This window comes from Takifugu rubripes, chromosome 7, assembly GCF_901000725.2.
Source record: "Takifugu rubripes chromosome 7, fTakRub1.2, whole genome shotgun sequence".
Classification (NCBI taxonomy): domain Eukaryota; kingdom Metazoa; phylum Chordata; class Actinopteri; order Tetraodontiformes; family Tetraodontidae; genus Takifugu; species Takifugu rubripes.
Window position 1 is genome coordinate 9,654,128 of NC_042291.1, and position 19,683 is coordinate 9,673,810.

Consider the following 19,683-nt stretch of genomic DNA (forward strand, 5'->3'; position numbering starts at 1 on the left):
AGTCGCGGTCAGGTCGCCTGGCCTGAAAGTCATGATGCTGACAAATAACGGATCAATGACTTCAGCCTTGGTGGCGTTTCCTTCCAGACGACCATTTCTATAACAGGCTGGTTAAAATACCACAGAGCGACTTGCTTAAAGAAGGAAATGATTCATCCAAATGTCTTCTTGTTGTTTCCTGTTGGAATCTAAATAAATCGCCGAGAAAAAAAAAATCCCCAATTTTCAGCCAACATTTGCCAAAACTCCTGGTTGGTGATGATTTATGCCAGAAAGCCAACACTTTATTTAAAGGACTTGAAGAAAGGCAATACTTCATGGTCACAGGTCTGTGGTGGCTCCAGGGGTAAGTGTGCCGTCCCCGCCGACACCTCAGCATGAAGGAACACCTCCTCCAGTCGTCTCGATCTGCAATTCATGAGCGAGAATGAGACGACGCCTCCAGCGGAAAAAAGAACGGTGGAAAAGTCTCAGAGAGTGAGAAGACAAAGGTACATAATTAAGGGTTTCCTCTTTTCTGCAACGGACAAAGGTGGAAGTTTCTGACCATTAAAATGACAGGACAAGCAACCAGGACGGCTGATGAGTGTTGACATGGCTACCTGGGCTCATGGAGGAATGTTCGGAAAGACAAGAGGGGAAAGAGGCCCAAGTCCTTTGGGGAATTACAACTCTTGGGAGGTGAAGGATGGTCTTAATCCAAAAACGGACTCCTTTTTTCCAATTGGTGGTATTACAGCTAAAGAAACTTAGATTTATTATATTGCAAGTTTTAGAGGTCAAGACTTTGTCCTAAGAATATTAAACACTTGAGGGAAATCTGTGAAATGGCAAAGATAATTCTGCTGTAAAGGGCAAGAATGGAAAATAAAAGTGCATAATTGGCATAAATGGACAGGAATAATTGAAAGGGTGGGTCTTCAAATGCTGCCCACACATCTTTAGACAGAGAAGCTGCAGACGCAGGGCAGGATATTGTGTGATGGCTCAGGCTGAGATGAATGTTGATAGCTCGTGAATCAGCCTGCCATAAATAATTGAAGTGACAAACAGGTCAGAGTGCTCAAAGGCAACAATCCCCATGAATTCCCGTCCCGCTTCCAGTACGAGACTTTAATAACTGCCATGATCTCCCCGTCAAGTTGGAGCGCAGCTCCTCTTTCCCTAAAATTTTCTTGCTTTTATTCATCCATTCAGTTCCGGGGAAACAGGGTCGGATTGTTATGAAGCCTTCCCCGGGCTCTCTCCTCTCGTCTGGACTGTCTGCTTATGTAAACCTAACAAACCCAGCCTGACCGGCCGTGACGGCTCTGGCTACACAAGGCCCTCATCATCAGCTTCGAACCTCTAAAAAAGCAATCTCATCCAACAGCCGGCATGATCAAAACTCAAGATTTTCTACAGGCATGAAGCTCACCTCGTCCTCCTCCCCCTCCCCTTCTCATCGCGGCCACTTTTTTCCACTTCCGAGCACAGCAGATTTCAACCTCGGCGTTATCTACGCGGCCTCGTGCTCGGTCCCAAACCACATTTGTCATGGAAAGCACAAAAGAAGAGAGAGAGCAGAGAATGCCCATCTGTGTGGGGCCATACAGACTAAACCCAATTGTCAGAAAGTAGCAGGAGAAGCAGAAAGGGAGTGAAACTAGGCTACGTGAATTGTTACCCTGCGATAAAGGAAGTCGGCATAGCTATGCAGGAGTGGACCCTGCCTTTGTGCGTCTGAAATAACAGTGGCTCGTCCCACGACGGGACAGGAAAGAATCACAGCGCAAGTCTGAGATAAACAGAAAACACAGTCCAGGCCAGACTGGTGGGAGTCCTGTATGAATTATTAACCCCCGTGTGGGTGGGCGGAGCTCAAAGTGTCTGTTAGATGTGGGGGAAAAAAGTCAACGGATTTGTTGCTCACTCCAGAGATGTCTGCTGTTACTTTCCAAACACCAGGATGTCCACAACAGCGGTGAGCGTCCAGAAAAACACCCAACAAGGAAACAGGGCCCACCCAGGATTTGAGGTGACCCTTCTTTCCACGAGCGCCTGACTCAAGCAGCGGATTTTGGCATCTGAGACAATTTGGAGCCTTCAACTCATCATCATCTTATCACACAACGACACGCTTCTTCCCCCCCCTCCCCCAGGGATTGAGGAATCCTGCTGGTCTAATGTTTCGGCGACAAGATGCAAGATGCTGGCGGGGTCCTGGTGCAAAATGGGCAATCTGGTTAAAAAAAAGAAAAAAGAAAAGAAAAAGCAGAAATGCTGCCCGCGGTATGAATATCTGAAAAAAAAAAGTTAAATCTTTAAACTCTCCATCTTCACGCTCTACAGTGTTTGTCCCATGTGGATAACGATCTCGCCGTGGCCAGAGGCCACATCTCAAACGCTCACCCGCCTCCCACAGGCCTGTCAGATAGAATCTTCTCATAAGCGCGCCTCTAAAGTTCAGACATGTTTATATGTGGGGGTTTTTGGACATAATGACATTTTGTAAACAGGCTGGGTGGGTCTGATTTAACATCTGTCTGGTTGCCAGTTCAGCCGGAGGGTTGCCGGCTTTCCTCCAGTCCTCCAAAGGAAACATGCCAAGCTCAGCCGGCCAAAAGGCCCCAATAACTGAACCGAAACATCAGAACGAAAGCTCCTCCTGGGTTAATGTATCACAGGCTCAACACAATCATTCTGACCGATCAGGTCTAATCCAGTCTGGTTTGCGATCACGCTGGTGGCCTCCGAAATTCATCGGGCTTGATCACGAACTGGTTTGACTTCAGCGCAGATTAGCTAATATTACAAATAATAAGCCTATTGCACTTATAGGTGCATCAAAAGAGCCAGTGAGGAGGAGAAGCCAAACATGGATGTAAACAAGCGTAAAACAAAGATAATCTTCGTGCCTGCACCATCTCAGCTGTGTTTCAGCTAGATGTGACGCAAATACTGACACTTTGTTTACCGTGCACCTCATTGTCATGATTACATTAATCCAGCTCGCCGCTTGATTTGTTTGCACTTGTGCGGAAGATGGAAATAGATGAAATGTGTGACATATGGGAGTTAATATTTACATTTACACAACTCTGCTGACAGCGTCTTTTCCCCCACAGTGCTGCATTTTGCCCAATTTTTCTCTTTTTTTAGAAGAAAAATAGTCTGATTATCATAAATATGCATAACAGACACACACAATTTATATTTCATTAGTTTGGCAGACCGCAGAGGGTTGAAGGAATGCAAATGTGTCCAGCAGCGTTCATATTTGAGTACAGGTGATCCTGCTCTGGGTCCGGCAGGACCTGCAGCAACGCGAGCGGCGCCTTATCTCCATGCAAACATGAGCCAAGGAAAACAGTCAGAGCAACTCGTCTGACTGACTGCCTGTGAGGCAGTCATCAGCTTCCTTACGAAACACTGAAGGAGGATGAAAAACAGCCGCCGAGTCTGCCGCCATTGCTGCCCCTGCAGAATGTCGTGCGTGTGTCTATTGCCAGCTCTAATTCCATTTGTTATTCACATCGAGGGCCTCTTTATTATATCAAGAATAGTTGGGATCCAAATGCATCCGTGTATTTATCTTTCCTCACACTTCAGCTTCAGTGATAGATTGTTGGGCTCGATTATGCCAAATTTGTGGGTGTGCTCACAGTTTAATGAATGCAATGATTCCAGCTATGGAGGAACAGTCGTAGCCTGGAGCAAAACTTCCAAAAGTGTCTTATCTTCAGCCGGCAGAGGTGTAAACAACACTGCCCAGCACAGTTTGGACCCGCCTCTTAACATAAACCAAGGAAGCCGCTTTTTGCTCCGCAGCTCAGAACTGCCGGGCTGCCGAAAACAGACACAGGAAGTGTTTTGGGTTTTTTTAGTGGAATCACACGTGGAACTTAGGTCTTGGTTTGATGATGACGGGGCTGCGGATGCTTTCAGATTGCAATGGAGAACAGGGTGGCCTCACCCAGAATCCCTCATTAGCACCGTTACACTGCCGGGCTAAAAGAACAAAACAAAAATTAAACTTAACTGCTCAAATATAAATTTATTTTCATATCCTTCATACAAACATAGTTTTTGGCAAAAAAGAAACTGTTGAAAAGAGTGCGTGCACTGTAGCGCCAGTGTCTGCTAAGTAGCCACTAGAAGCCATGTGATTGGATGTTAAAGGTCAACATAACAGCAACACCATCAACAACAACAACAACAGTTGTCTCTCTTCCACTCGCTCTCCAGCTCCAGCACCTGAGTTGTACATAAGCAAAGGCGTTCAGCTCTCTCTCTACAGGCAGAGAGACTTGAGAGGTGTCGCTCCGCTGTGCAAATATTCATCCGATTAGAAAGTTGTTTTTTTTCCAGACAATTAAAAATCTGAGTCCGTTATTGTGACGTTAGAATTCGGGTATTTGTCCATCAACGCGTGTTTTCATTTTGGGGGTGGCTGTGATAAAATCATGGGAGGAAATTTGGCAGTGTGCAATAATTTCAGTAGCAAATCAACACATGGGAAATTTGGTTTGACCCCTGTGACCCACAATTTTTCTTTTCTTTTTCTTTTTAATCAGAGAGAAGGAAATTTTGTTTTCTAGCATGTTTTTACTCACTCTAAAAACTTGCAGTGTGCCCCGCACGAATCTGAGTCCGCAGACATCACTTGAATTCAATGCCCTCCTCTTTTCTTTAGTTTAAAGGTCTGTGATCCACCCTCATTTGACAAAATGCTCCTGTTTGATTTCATGCGTGACGTTCAGGTGATTGGCCAGTTCATCCATCACTGCAACTTTGCCAATCTGGTCATTTCTTCTCTTCTCCATGATCACGTCCTCCAGGCTCTGAAACTCCAGGACGTGGCTGTTCTTTTCTGAGAATAGCAGTTTTAACCTGTAGGGCTGCTTTCCAATCCTTATCTCTCCTCCAATTTTAAACTCCCGCTTGCCGAAGCGGCACCAGGCGGCGAAGCACTCAGAGTTTCTCCAGTACAGCTCTCTGTCTCTGGATCCAACGTGGTCCAAGGCGTTGCGCACGATCACCTCCGAGGGGAGCGCGCGGTATCTGTACAGGTTGTTAACTATGCGGCCTTTTTTACCCTGGCTCACATCGGTCAGAAAGTTGTTCTTAATCTCGGCTCTTTGCAAATGGACCACCTGAAAGTCCCCAACATAAACAGCCCAGTGTGGGTACTGACCAGTGGCTACAAACTCCAGCAGGTCCCCGGGTGTGCACTTGTTCAGAAGGCTCTCCGCCGAGTGCGTCGCAGCTCCACTCTTCCTCTCGTAAACGCACTCCTCTCGGTAGTGGATGGCGCACTCCGGCTCGTCCAGGGGGTCGAAGGGCTTCTCTTCGTGGTTCGAGATGGCTTGAAAGTGGTCCAGATTGTCATCCTGGTCGTCGTCGCCGTCGTCATTGGAGAAAATGTACGAGACGCCGATTCGCGGTCCGTCGTCCTCGGGATCGAACCCGTTCGGGTCCGAAGTTGGCACCTCGGCGTAATTCAAATGCGTCAGCTTCTCCACCTGGTTCCCCATGAGAGGTGTGAGGATGGCGGCTGGACCGAGCTAAGAAGACAAACGGGGTCCACCTGTTTCTGGCGCACGCGCTCCGCCGTGAGGGCGCGGGGCGGTTAGATCCACCACCGCCGAGACACGCACCGGTAATCCATATCCGCGTAAACGAGACACCTAAAGAGCCGTCCAAAAGCGACCTGTGCGGGGAGACAAGACAACAGTTCAGTCCAATTTACTAGACAAAACGCCTCCCGGGAGAACCTTTGGCAGTTTGCTTTCTAACAGGTGCGACTCGACACACCTGTTGCAGCTTTCCCGACACTCTCCGGTAGAATTCCTGCCTCTGACCCTTCACCCGCGACAACCGGGGTGCTTATCCGGGTTTCCTTTAGTCTCACGGGTCAGCTCTCCTCAGTTAGTCCCTCAACCTGGCGTTTCTGCTGGTGTTGGGGTCAGATCGCTCTCTGGTCGGAGTGACTCACCTGCAGCTCCGCTCACCACAGCGGGTCCTCTTGCTCCTCCTCCTCTTCCTCCTCCTCTCTGCTGACACACACGCACAAACACACACCCACGCAGTCCCGTTGTGGCCCTGGGTGCAGACAGTTGCAGTTTCCTGTGTGATGTGCGCGCTACGTGCGTCGCCGCGCTCTGTGGTGGGAACCGCGGCTCGTTGCAGTGCAACTCGACCAGCGTTGGTTCGGTGGCTGCTGGGGGGCGTTTCTGTTAAAGCTACAGCGCCCTCAATCCGCCTCCACCGGCTCCAGACTGAAAGAAAGTTACTACCGTGACACACATTCCCATATGCCACCTCGTTACTACGAACTAACGTTTCAACTTTGACCCTGTTTAAATGGAAAGAGAACCCCCACCGATGCTGAAAAATGGGATAATGAGGGATCGGATCGCATCCCATGGGAAACATGTATTGAATACCAATTAATCTAATTGCACCAATGAATATTGATAAATCTCTATAACGCCCCTCCACTAAAGCTCCTGTTATTGGACTTAACCAGAACGATAATTTACTGCAGTGCAGCTATGACACAATGAGATTTTATTTTAATCTGATTACATGAGAGACCTCACATTACTCAGGGTGTCGTTTAAGGATTAGGATTTAAAACGAAACCTAAACAGAGGTTCCTTTATCGGCGCTGATACAAAATGGTTAACAACCATATGTTCTGCAAAGCTGGAGGCTTGCGTTTTTTTTGTCTTTGTTCTTCAGAAACTTGGATTTCTCTCGTTGTGAAGAGCCAAAGGGCCCGCAACCACATCAGGCTTAAATCATGCTGTATAATAACGTGGCGCTGGGCCTGATCTCTGACTCCATCTGAATGGGAGATGCGCGTTGACCGCTTAGTTGTGCGCGGATCAGAGTGGGCATTTGAGATGTTTGCCAGTTCCATCAGGGGAGCAGAGGTGCCGTTAGTGGCGCCAACAAAGCCCCCCCAGTCCGTCCGCCCCGGTGCTCCCCAGAGGGGCCGACGGGGCTGTGGGAGCAGCCGCAGCCATCCTTTCTGCTCCTCACACGCGACTACAGGCCAACGGTTCTGCTCCGCGGGGCAATCGAGCGAACCAAGAGGGATCTTTGCTGTGTTTGCTTGTGCAGCAGATGGGGCTGGAGAGCTTTGGAGCCTGCTCTTAAACTGCAGACTGAGTGAAGCTTCAGAAGAGCGGACGAGACAAGTGAGACACGCGGCTGAGCCCAGAATCCCATCTCCACCCGTCGCTCCTCTGCTCAGGCTTTCTGCAGTCGTTACTCTGCCTGATGAATACGAATTCTAGGTGAAACGCCGTGATTAAAATAAAGCAAACATCCAGGGGGATTGATGGACTTGTTCCTCCTGCAGTGCGTTCACCTTTATGGGCTCTGCTGTGTCCACAACCCCGACCCTTGTTGAGGAATTAGCACATTCTTGACGTGTTTGTTGCACTAAACTGGATTAAATCTGCGTTAACTCAGCAGAAAACAATCAGTTTGCTGGCATTTCATTTCTTCTTAGGCACATTAGTGCTGCTTGACACAGTGTTTGGAGGGAAACAGCCACCAATTACAGATTTATATAAAGTACTTGATATAAGGTTTTTAAAAGATTAAACAAATGTCTTCTGAATGCTGCCTTTGTTTCTCTTTGGAACAAAGAGGCTTCACAGAAAGGAAACTTTTACCTACCTGATGAAACTATAGTGTTTTTAAAAAAAATCAAACTTAACTGATGGGCCCCGAAATCCTATTAAAAGGGGCAGAAAAACACAAAAATAAGCACTAGTGTGATGCGAATTTGTCATCCATGGTGACCAAACGGACCTTTTGACGCTGCTCCCTTCTGGTTCTTTGACCATACTGCATCATCTATGCCACAGAACTCTAAATATGACATTCTTTATTAAAGAAACAGTGAAGCTTCGCCATTCAACGAAGCTGGAGCATCAGCTGAAATAAGAACAGATACTCTGATATGATTCTTTTTCTTTAAATTGTCTTAAATGTAGGACTGTTTTTGTTTTATGTAGGGGTGGGTGGGGTGAGATTATGTCTTTGTGCCTTGTCTCTTCTGGCTCTGGATCATTCGTCTCAGAACCTGGTCAGGAACCAGGTCCATCTGCCTCACATCTGAATTTGCACAGCCCACCACTGGACAACTGGAGGAGCAACAGAAAAAAAGAAGACACACATAACAGGATGAAAGCGTCGTGAAACACACGCAATCACACAAATGCAAGATTTAAGAGGTGCTGGCATCGTCGCACGGTGATAAAAGACTCATTTATGCTGTACAAGTGACCACAGACTAATACACTAAGCCTCATTGACAGCTCAATAAACTGACTCCGGGAGGGGACTCTTGCCCCTTTACAACAAGAAATATTTTATTCCCAACCATGGCAGTATAATACTGACTGCACCACCCTGTCAACTGTTTTACTGCTGCAAAAAAAAGAAAAAGAGTCAACTTTAAACAGCCCTCAGAAGGAAAGTGTCTCACCAGCAAGTTTTCTTCTGCTTTTGCTTATTTGTGATCAGACTCAGTATGGCTTCTTGATCGTAGTTGTGGCTGCACTTCTTATTCTTTACCGGGTTCACCATCTGCAGCTTGAACACAAAGAGTAGAGGGGCATAAACAGAAGGTTTAGTATGAACCATCAAATCAGGGCTCTTTTTTTCCTGTTCAGTTTGTTGATGAATTAAAAGTGATTCAAAGAGAGACTCACCTTTGTGAGGGGGCAGGTGAGGTTAACTTGGGTCTGTGTGACGGTGATTTCGTCATCCATCTCGTCCGAGTTCTCTTCGGCGTTTTGGTTGCCTGAAAACACAGATCAATGAGCTTCCCCAACATCGGCGGGAGAATGTTCGAGGAGGCCTCTTCGAGCAAAGCTATTGTGATTCTCTTGTCCTAAAGTCAGCCTGTCTTTCAGTGCACGGCCATTACCTTGGCTGGAAGAATTCTGGATGTTGTCCTTGAAGGCCACCACTTTGGGGTGATTCTGCAGATCAGCGTCAGACAGCCTGGACATTCTGTCTCTGAACAGCTCCTTTGCTTTGGTGGACAAGTTGACCATCGACTCTAGATTCTGTGTAGAAATCTATTCAAGCCAGAGAATGTTAGTCTGATCTACATATAGCGTAATGATCCTTAATCCCATCGATTATGTTGTTTGGTTCCCCTGTTATTTAATCCAACAACCTGACATTTGGATTTTTAGGTTCTCGGATTATTCTGGTAAATTGCTCTTACTTCTGATGTAGCTTGTTTCATGACGTCAACAAAGTTGTTTATCTCCCTATCCAGTTTGGCGCACTCCAGAATCATAGCCTCCATCTCTTTGATGGAAGTTGTCATATTTTTATCTGGGAACAAAAGTGCACAGTGACCTTAAAACAGACGCCAGAGCATAAAAAGCACAGATAACTGCAAAGAAGTGTTGACTGCTTCAATAATTCTGCTATGTTGCGCAGCTAGCGTTAGTACTCCTGACGTCCTGATCCAAATGTTGCAGAAAAGGCAGAAAGTACATGTGAGTTACCCTGAGTCTCTACAAGGTCCAAAGCGACATCTGTAATTGTGTCCATTCCGGTGCCAATGTCTGTCTGACATGTCTTCAGGCTCGATAATGTTCCGTGGACAGAACTTAGCGACATCACAGCGGTTGATACTAAGCTAAGTTAAACCAGATGACAGTTACAAAATCGTCTTATTATGACGTTGCAACCGTGTTTTAATGCCTCTTTTACTGCTAATGCAGAAATTTCAAAATCAGCCGCAAAATCTCGAAGAAACGTGAAGCAGGAACACTTTGATCACGACTTCCGTTCTCTCCAAAATAAAAGCATTTGAAGATCGGGAACAAAGAAGAGAAACGTGCTTTTTGTGGACTTTGTTTATAAACGAAATGCATATATAAATTTGAAAATGACACAAAGTTATAGTGTACAAATTAAGACGCACATCTTTTTAAAAAAAAGTCTAACTATGTACAATATTAATATATTAAGACATTCATTATTGGAAAAATGTGACAAACATCTTGGACAGCTTCTTTTTATGGATGACAGGAAAACACAGTTGGTAATCCAAATTGAATGGATGTTTCATTCCATCCAGCTGCCCTGCTTAACATTCAGAGTTGCACTAATGTTCATCCTGGGTCAGACTGACACAGCCGTACTTAGATGCCTGAATACAATGAAACAAATGTGAATTTAATTAGAAAAGGACAAATAATCAATAATAGGAATCAAAACATTCTGCAGACTGAAAAAAGCAACCCCAAAACGAAGCACTATTTAGTTTAGTAAATGCTTGATCCAGATGTTCACAGTATTGTCCTGAATTCATCAAAAATGAAACTGGGCACGTGAGCTTCAGCGACCTTCAGAACACAGAGAGTAAATAGATAAATAAGTTTACCAATAGAGTGGAATACATTTTCATCAGAACATCTTTAATGTACAGCTAATTCAGAGTAATTAACCTTCTCAGAGATAAAATTTACATGTTTTAAAACGTCTGTCAAAAATATTACTTTTGAGCTAAGCCATGAATCAAAGCAAGGACTTCCCTTCTGCACCAAATGATGAAAAACGCTTGTAACTGACCGTTTTTTACAACATCGCAGGAAGTATCACTCATGTCAGAAACACCTTACCTTGCGTGACAGTTTTGTGTATTTCACGTAGTCTTCAAGGAGCATCAAAGCTCCGACCACATCAGAAGGAATGTCGGGGATCTTCTGACTATGAAGAGATCAAATGGAAACTTCGATTTGCTTGGAGATTTAAAACCAGAGGGAACATTTCATGAAAAAATACAGAGATCCAGCAAATGGGGAAGGAGAATTTGCCTGTTCAGAACTAAAAGAAATATTACTATGTAAGCAGCATTTACCAGGAGGTCAGCAGGGATCATTACCTTGTGCACTGCTCCATAATAGAGCGGATGTACTGACCAATCAGGGCCAGGAACTGCTGCGTGTATCTTGAGTGGAACTGCTTGAGCAGCGTGAGCAATCCAAGCACAAGCGGAGGCCAGTCAATTGGGTCTGTAGCTTTTTTGCAGGTCATTCCTAAAATTGGGTAAATAACATATGAGATTTTTTCTCTCTCTCTAATAAATCATGCCGAGAAGTGTTTTTTCTCCAGGTATGAAAATGAATGTTCCTATCTTTAGCTATTAAGGTTGAAATTGATTTTTCTTGCAGCTATGAGCATTTTCCATTCGTAAGGCCAGGGTCCCATGGGTTACAGGACAGGCAATACCAGGCCTGCTTATTAGAGAATGTAATGGCTTCATGCTTAGCTATTATGAAGGGATGTTGCAGAATTATGAGCGAGATCACATTAATCCCATGTGGGGGTTTTCAAACTTTAAGACTTCAAGACTTCAAGGAGCAACAAGTGAAGATGAGGTGTCAGCAAACTCCTCGTAACTGAAGCATAAGTATGAAAACAAAACTTGCCTTGGTTTTTGCTGTATTGAAGTTTAGGCAGCTGAGCAATTATGAACAGGAAGTTGATGATGGGGAAGTAAGGCAGACGCTTTGTGGTGATATATATCTGTGACGGAAATAAAGACGAGAGGTGTCGTTGGTTTGGTGATGCGTAACCACGCTGATCCGAAAAGACTTTACAGCGTTTGTTCCTCGGCATTAATGCGTCTCATATTTCAGACCTTGTTCAGTGGATTGTGAATGCCGGCAGCCTCCAGGTGAGCAGTGATGTCATACAGAAGAGTGTTGTCCTCTTTAGGGTAGGGCAGGCTCGGATCTTGGTAATGAGCTTCAATATCTGCCAGCAGAGACCTGCCAGATTAGAAGAGAGATTAAAGATGGCCACCTGGTAACATTTCAACATCAAATTACAATTAAACATACACTTTTTCCTCGTTTCTCTTAAACCATTCCTTATTTGTCCTTAATTAATTATTAATTATAAACTGATGGTGAGGGGAGTTGTGATTGGACTGACTTATTAAGGTTTTCCAGAGCAGCAGCGAGGTGTTTGGAGTCAAACTTGCAGGAGTAGTTCAGCTCATTGGCGATCTGCCGTCTGAGGATCTGCATCTGACCCACCTACAAATGCATTTATATAACCTGTAACGGAGACTTCACATCACACAATGAGAGCATTGTAACGGGACAGTACCTTCATGATAGCCTCCAGATATGCACTCCAAATCTTCTGGGTCTTGGCAACAGCACTGGCGTACACTTTGTTGGCATTAGCTGTTGCAGAAAAGGATAAGAAGGATGAACAGTCTTAAAAGGTGAAAAAATAAAAGTCTTTGTCTGCTTTCTTGAATGAAAACCTACCCACAATGCCCTGGATAGGGTTAGCAGCACCTAGCATTAGTTTAAAAACATCCACCGCAGCTTTATCCCTCAGGATGGTCTTCTGAAGCATTATCAGGAAGTTCTGATGGGGAAAAAAAGGTTCCTATCAAGCAAAGCTGCACAAATAAAGACATATGGTATTACACCTGTCACAGAGCTTTTCTGTCCACTAAATACCTGAAGTTCCTTGACAATCATGAAGCAGAGCAGGCGGTCTAAGCCGTTGAGGCCGAATGTACCGAGTGTGTTCTGGATCTCAGAGAAGAGCCTGTTGTTGGTGACCTCCTGGTGGCTCTTCAGGTCATACCAGGTGTTCAGCTGGTCTATATAGCAGGTTACCCTGGAGGAAGCACCAGGGATTGTCATGAAATCCTCTAAAGACTCTGCACTACTCAGAACACACAAAGCCTGATTACAGTGCAGTGGTCCTGAGGGGGAACAAGTCAATACTTTCTATTTTAGAGCCTATAAAATAATCAGGATTACTTGGGATCAGTGATTCTCAGTATCTCCCTGCAAAGGCGACCGATGAATGTGGCAGACTCATCCACAGGGGGAAACTTGGGGATGGGGATGTGGGCGGACTGGTGCACGCTCTGCCAGTCCTGGATCTGAGCGCGTTGAGACATAAACACACAACTTTCACCATCAAACAACCTTCGCAAATGATTAACTTTGGCAGAAAAGGACTCAGAACGCATGCTGGGTTTCCTGACCTTGGCCCTCAGGAAGTTGTTGCACTCCTGTTCTACATTGTAGTTAATGATACGCGATACTTCCTCTTGCCAGATTTTAAGGCCATATATGCTGACGTAGTCCTGGATGTACTCAAATGACCTGTAGAATCCATCCATGGTGGCACCCATTTCCTTCAACTTGGGCATGAGCTCACTTGGCTAAAGGTTTAGAATGTTATTTAGCTTTACCTTGTTATTGTTATTCTATTATTATTTTGTAACATCAGCATAAAGGAGACACAAGATATGACCTTAGCCTTGGGGTTGAAGATCAGTCCTTTATGTAGAGCATAAGCTACCCTCTTTACAAGCTCCTTCCTGATGCCATCCTCTAGAAGCTGCTTCGGGTCCACCTTAAAAAAGGCACATTATTAATTATTATAATTATTATTAATGCACTATATTCTACTGAGTAGATGATGAAAAAGAAAAATGAAGATGTCACTTAATCTACCTTGATGATCCCAACCAGAGTTGTCTTCATCATTAGGATCCCCTCAGTGAAAATGGAGATGTCGTGGGTGAGTTTCGCTACCTGGGATCACACCAAGCCCAAATAAACCCTAAAGTCATCCTCGTGAAAAGAGCTGTCGTCATGCAATAGTCTGCTTGCAATTTTTCAAGTTTCAGCAGGATCAAGTGTGTCCAACATGCCAACACGCCATAACAGAAAATAGCTCTTCAATCCGTTTCCATAGTAAGGCTTGGTCTTCCATAAAAAGTTGTTAGTGAGACTGAAAAAAATCCCAAAATACCAGCAAAACAATGGATTCTGTCTCTTCCACAGAAAGCAGATGAGTCAGCGAGAAAAACAGAAGAAACACAGGCCTCACTGAGAAACAGAGATGCCGTTTCCTTCATCCTGAGCAACACTCCACTCCTACACGCACAACAGAAAAAGCTGATTGTTTGGCTGGATTACCTCATAGCGAGCTCCGAGCTGCGAGTAGTCCTTGAGTTTATCCTTATCTAACCGTGTGGGCACCTCCATGATGTCATGGATCTGAAGTTTGATGATTTTGGCCAGAGAAGTAAACATGCTCTCCGGAATGATCTGCAACACCTGCGAAAGACCGAAAAACCCAACCGAGCGTGAGTCTGGGCTTGGATATCAAAGGCAGGTGGTCCACAACACTGCAGAGGAAGGATTGTCCCCGTGATGGGAAAACACTGTAATTTAATGCAGCAAATTCCTGAGGAAGCCAGAAGGTAATGACAACAGGAGGAACACATCCACTGTGTGGCCGTTTTCTGCTGAATTTACCAAGCAGATGGTCCCGGAAACATTAATCACACCTGCAGCTGTTACCAAAGGGCAACGTGCAGAGCTCCGTATTTAGACACCATCTCAGAACTTTAGATGAGCGGTAATGCTTGGGAATGAAGCCGTGTTACTATCACGTAACATACCTTCCTCACATAAGCCACCAATTCTCCAGAGTAGAACTGCGAGACGCTCAGCAGGTCGGCGCTGTTGGCCTGATTGATACGCAGCAATGGGAGGTCCAACGCTGATGCCAGCTGATCACACGAATGCATGTAATTAACTTACAACCTGCATTCCAGCAAATCCTGATGACGTGTCTTTAGATCTTTAAAAACAGCATTAACACAACATCCTCTGCAGAGGATGTTGTGGATGGGGTTTTGGGCACAAATTGTGCTCACCTTCAGAAACGTAGCTCTCAGTTTAGTTACCATGGATGGGCTCACTCTGATACTCTCCTGCATAATTGATGTGAAGCTGCGGATTAAAACACAAGGAGCAACAGAGAAGTTGTGAAATCTACCGAGCAAAAAAAACCCACAACTGAGTAAAGATAAGCGTGGAACTCTGATGCTGGGTTTCATAAAAACATTCTTTGTTGACTTGATATTTTCATCTTCATACCAGAGGAGATATTTTAAAAACACGTAGAAAGGAGCTGAAAATGGTGCTTTGGATGTTTAGAACAGTTTGTGTACCTGTCAATGATCTGCCAGGCGTAGGAGAGGTCTCCAACGATCTGCATGGTGATGAGGACCTCTTCTTTGATATTGATGGTGCGGATCATGTGGTGTAAGAACTTCCTGGTGTCAGCCAAGAACTGGCAAACCTGAAGGTTGGATTCTAGCTGATGAAATTCCTGCACCTACAGACCAGATGGCAAACATTTTAAGGATCAGTTAAGCTGGTGCCCCATAATGAGTTTTTACCCAGTAAGACGGTTTGGGGAAGCAGAGCTACAGCGTAAACTGGTCAATAAACGGAGTTAGGTTCAGGGCGGTTTCAGATTTCCATGATCAATTTAATGTGAAAATGTAAAGCTGGTGTGACAGAGCAGCTCGCTCACCTCAACAAGAGCCTGTATGAGTTGAACCGTCTTCCTCCCAGCAGCAGTGGAGTCTTCGTAGTTCAGAGACTGGATCTGCTTTGAGATTTCTCTGAACCAGGCCTGTAAGTTCTCTGCAAGAGGCAAGTATTGAAGGGGTTGAGAGACTTTCTCTCCTTTATTGCTCTAAGCTGCTTCAAAGATTGTAGCATTCACGAAATCATCCAGGGCAGCTAAATAAAAACAGAGAACACATTCCCCTTTCCTTCAACTAAATGTTCAGCTTTTGTCTCTCACCGTTTTTCTCCACCCTGGTGAGGGGTTTGACACCAGAGAAGACCTCCGCCAGCTCCGTCATTCTCTCCGACCCCTCCATTTTATAGTTTTCCCATTTGATCTGCTTCTCTGACAGCATTTGCTTGAACATCTGGAGGAGGGCGGGCACACAACTCACTGATATCACACAGTAGCAGAGAGTGTAACCATTCACATTATAAAAAGGTAAAACCAGAGAATTTGTTTTAATGCTGAAGAAAATTACAGATGTGATCCATTTTCAATCAGCTAGTGACAAATTTAAAAACCTTAACAGTCTTGAAACAAAATCAATGATAAATATCAAGATTTTTCCACGTATCTGATCAAAATGATATGACACAAAACACTGGTGGACACACGTTTCAGGTAGACCCTCACCTCTTTGAGTGTAAACTCAAACTGAGCTGTGTCCAGGAGGAGCTGGAAGAGGATCCTGGGGTTGTACTTGGAGTCGTTGAGCACTTGGTCTTTGATTTGACGCAGGCGTTTGTTGTTGGGATCATAGGCTGCGGGAAAATAACAACCTGGGCATTAGCGTGAGCATTAATAGACAGTGAGGGCTTTTTTTAGCAGACTGGCAGATAGTGTTTTAAACATGCTGCAGAAACCCTTCTCTCCATTCTCACCTGAGTCTGCAGTGTGCAGCATCAGCCAGCGAATGGCAACATTACAATCCCTCAGACAGTTGAGCAGTTTGGGAATGTTGTCCAAAATAATCTCCTCTCTCAGGAAACCTTCCTTCAGCAGCTGCTGCACATGAGGCCTCAGACTCTCCATGCTACCTGCATATCGATTGGACTAGACACGCACCAACATCAGGGTCATAGTTAAAAGTACCTTTTATCTTGGGCTATAAATTATTCATTTATTGGCTGCCGTGATCATCCATTAGAAGGTATGGTCCTGCTATCTGCTGCCTCTTCAAACGCATGATTTAGTGTGGCCGTTATACATCAATCAAACATTTAGACGTTTAAAATGTCCTTTGATGTCACCAATTTGAATATTCCTCCAATTTACATTCTTCACACACACACACACACACACACATACGCACACAATATGGACGACTTTCAATCCTACAGGCTCAGTGTTAGGTGCCAGCATACAAAACCAAACCACAACAGAGGACACTGAACTGACAAAAATAAAAACTAGGCAACACTAAGTAATAAATCCTGTTTTTTTTAATACCTGCTCTTTGATATTGGCAGAATCTAAGGTGTAGTTGAGTGCAGTCTTGGCAGATTTGTATGGTTCCCATGCCTCCACCAGGTTCACTGTGATCCCCATGTAAATACTGATAACCTGCACACAGGCGACACAAACGTTCTGCTTAAAACCATCTGAAAAAGCTGCAATAATGCCAGCGGTTAAACACAGAGAGTTTGTCAGACAAAAATGGAGGGCATCAAGTTCCACTCTGCTGGCATACAACCACTGGTATAGACTAAAGCCTACTGTGACTTGAATGCTTAAGTAATATTATCTTACCCAGTTGTCAGGGAAATATTTGTCCACTATTTCTCTCATCTTGGCCTGTTGTGTGTGCAGTATGGAGGGGCTGAAGTAGAGGCAGACATACAACATGGCTGCTTGGTTTGCCAGTGCTGTGCTGCGGTGCTCTGGTAGAGGGTACGCAGACACCTAATGAACACACGTTTAACAAAACATATACCCATTTAAACATGCAATTTTAAAATGCACAGCAAAGTAAACTGTCAAGAGAACAACAACAAAAGTTCAGAGAGATGTGAGCGCTCACCTGGTTATATATATCATCCGAGCGCAACCTCCCAATCACCATACTAATAAAGGTGGTACTGATGGGAACCCTCTGGAAATAGCTCTCCGGGTAATTCGCCGGTCGTTTGGCCCCAGGCTGATTGGAGTAGCCTGTGCTGCGCAGCAGTTTGCAGATGTCATCCAAGTTGGAGTCGGCTGAAGACCGAGCAGCACTAGAGAACGCACAAAACCACAAATTAATGGAAGACAATTCCGCGTAGCTGCCCTTGGGTAAAAACAATAACAATGTCACAAATACTGTGTTTACTTCCCAACCAACATTAAGTAAAGGGACACAGCTGAAATGAAGGATGCAGCAGGAGGAGGTGGGTAAATTTCCCCAGGGATCACTCAGATTGACTTTCATGACTCTACTGTATTTGCATTATATCAGGCTCACCTGTATAACTAGATATTTCTACAGTAGGTCTACATGCACACAGCCATTCATTATTCCACTCCAGGTGCATCAGTATAGACGTATGAATATCTGTCTGCAGAGTGCAAGTTTGTCCCGAGCTACAAATATGGCATTCTGGCATTGGACTGAAAAACATTGATTATGATGAAATTATGTATGTTTCAATAATATTTTGATAAAATATATGCAGGAGGTTTAAGATATTTTCAAAAGACAGAAAATTAAAATGCACATTACTCTATGCATGTGTGTTTGTGTGTGAGATACCTGTATCTATAGTAGGAAACGAGCATTCTCTCTCTGATCTCGCCTTCAATCTTTTGGTCAATTACCAGCAGCATAACTCCATAAAGGTACAGAGCCTCACACTGATTCACAGAAAAAACAAAAACAATAAACCTCTGAAGTAGCTTTTTTTAACTTTAGGGACTATGGAACCGAGAATTGTCATAAATTAGCATCAACTCTCATTTTTATTACTTACTAGAAGCTGTTTCCCATCCTCATTTAGAAGGACAGTCTCCAGGGTCTGCTGGATATAAACACCTTCATGTAGGTCATCCAGATATCTAAAGAGGGGGCACCACTTTATATTATAGTCATTTAAAAAAAAGGTTAAATAAACTGGAAGCCTAACCTGTTAAGATCTACGATATACTTGTGGACACTCTCAAAAGCCAGATAAAATCTTGACAGAATCTCAATGTTGTTCTCTCTAAATTCTTCATCCAGGTCTTGGAGCTCAGGTTTGGCTTCCAGCTTCCCTTCATAATACTCTGGACCCTGGAGGGTAGGAAAACCTTTACAACTGATATACACAGAGTGATTAGCTTTTGTAACATGAATGCATGCCTTTCAAAGAAACAATAGACACCTTAAAGTAACTAAAATCACAGATAATATCTCCATATTTCTGCTGGTCACTTTTATCCTTCAGCTTGAAAACCGCAGGGATGAAGTCAGAAAGGCGCAATAGCTCAGCAATGATGGCATTTCCTCTAGAAACTATCCTGAGGACGGCCTGGCCACACAGGTTGTTCTCTGCTAAGAAGTCCACCATGATACCAGGAGGAAGAGTCGGAGGATGACGGCAACAACACTTTGACCTTGTGTTTGTCCTGGAAAAAGAACACATTTTAAAACCAATTATTGCTGATATTAACATACAAAGTTTGATCAGTTCTGCTGCAGAGGTGCAAGTCAGAAGAGACGCAACACGCCCAAAATTGAAATAACTATTATTAAAACTGTGTTTCTATTTCTTCGGCGATGTGTAATGCTGTTAGAAGAAATAAACATGTTGCTATTTACGGAAATAGTGTTTGTTTTGCATCTAAAATGTCACCATAAAACCGATAAAACGTGAAGAGCGCTGCTGTGTATTTGATATTGTAACGCCACTTTACTACGATAACAAGTCTTAAGGTTTGTAAGAGACCAACAAAATAAACACAGATGTTTATGCATCTAATCTCTTTGGGACAACGATATCTGGCAATCTAAAGCCTTTTAATTGTAAGATTCATTAGTCATTTAGCGTTTCATTTAGCTAAATAACGTTAGCATATTAACTGATAGATAATATTTGCCTCGATGTTGCATATAACGGCATATAAACTATGCAATTCTATCGCTAGGTTTGTCAACAGTTATTAATTTAAAAACGTACAAATCCCAATATTGCCGATATAAAGACATACCTTTTGAGCTCCCTATGTTCCCTGTTTACTTCCTCATGACAACCACATGACCAACCACATGACTCTGCTGGGGGGGGC

General features: G+C 44.2%; 3 protein-coding genes across 6 annotated transcripts; all 3 read right to left on the reverse strand.

Moving 5' to 3' along the window:
* Positions 1-4,016: 4,016 nt before the first annotated feature.
* Positions 4,017-6,234, reverse strand: lratd2b (LRAT domain containing 2b). Of its 2 annotated transcripts, none has more exons than XM_029838492.1 (2): positions 5,978-6,234; positions 4,017-5,692 (listed from the first exon to the last, which is right to left on the reverse strand). In XM_029838492.1, exon 2 carries the CDS (start codon positions 5,514-5,516, stop codon positions 4,698-4,700), a length of 819 nt encoding a protein of 272 aa, XP_029694352.1. In that variant the 5' UTR covers positions 5,517-5,692; positions 5,978-6,234; the 3' UTR covers positions 4,017-4,697. The 2 variants fall into 2 exon arrangements, with proteins under 2 accessions (XP_029694352.1, XP_003966026.1); XM_003965977.3 differs by having other exon boundaries at positions 5,797-6,234.
* Positions 6,235-7,488: 1,254 nt separating this feature from the next.
* nsmce2 (NSE2 (MMS21) homolog, SMC5-SMC6 complex SUMO ligase) lies at positions 7,489-9,795 on the reverse strand. Of its 2 annotated transcripts, none has more exons than XM_029838493.1 (6): positions 9,528-9,795; positions 9,239-9,351; positions 8,933-9,086; positions 8,715-8,806; positions 8,489-8,589; positions 7,489-8,144 (listed from the first exon to the last, which is right to left on the reverse strand). In XM_029838493.1, exons 1-6 carry the CDS (start codon positions 9,640-9,642, stop codon positions 8,033-8,035), a joined length of 687 nt encoding a protein of 228 aa, XP_029694353.1. In that variant the 5' UTR covers positions 9,643-9,795; the 3' UTR covers positions 7,489-8,032. The 2 variants fall into 2 exon arrangements, with proteins under 2 accessions (XP_029694353.1, XP_003966027.1); XM_003965978.3 differs by having other exon boundaries at positions 8,489-8,595.
* A 76-nt stretch (positions 9,796-9,871) lies between these two features.
* washc5 (WASH complex subunit 5) lies at positions 9,872-19,683 on the reverse strand. Of its 2 annotated transcripts, XM_011605424.2 has the most exons (30): positions 19,606-19,663; positions 19,321-19,324; positions 18,780-19,026; positions 18,543-18,688; positions 18,390-18,474; positions 18,173-18,273; positions 17,465-17,657; positions 17,194-17,346; positions 16,894-17,007; positions 16,326-16,497; positions 16,078-16,205; positions 15,679-15,808; positions 15,403-15,515; positions 15,035-15,201; positions 14,738-14,813; positions 14,480-14,590; positions 13,992-14,132; positions 13,524-13,604; positions 13,321-13,422; positions 13,049-13,228; positions 12,819-12,943; positions 12,510-12,672; positions 12,312-12,414; positions 12,145-12,224; positions 11,968-12,071; positions 11,672-11,801; positions 11,460-11,556; positions 10,913-11,066; positions 10,650-10,737; positions 9,872-10,373 (listed from the first exon to the last, which is right to left on the reverse strand). In XM_011605424.2, the coding sequence occupies exons 3-30, from the start codon at positions 18,963-18,965 to the stop codon at positions 10,317-10,319; spliced, it is 3,480 nt and encodes a 1,159-aa protein (XP_011603726.1). In that variant the 5' UTR covers positions 18,966-19,026; positions 19,321-19,324; positions 19,606-19,663; the 3' UTR covers positions 9,872-10,316. The 2 variants fall into 2 exon arrangements, with proteins under 2 accessions (XP_011603726.1, XP_003966010.1); XM_003965961.3 differs by lacking the exon at positions 19,321-19,324 and having other exon boundaries at positions 18,780-19,023; positions 19,606-19,683.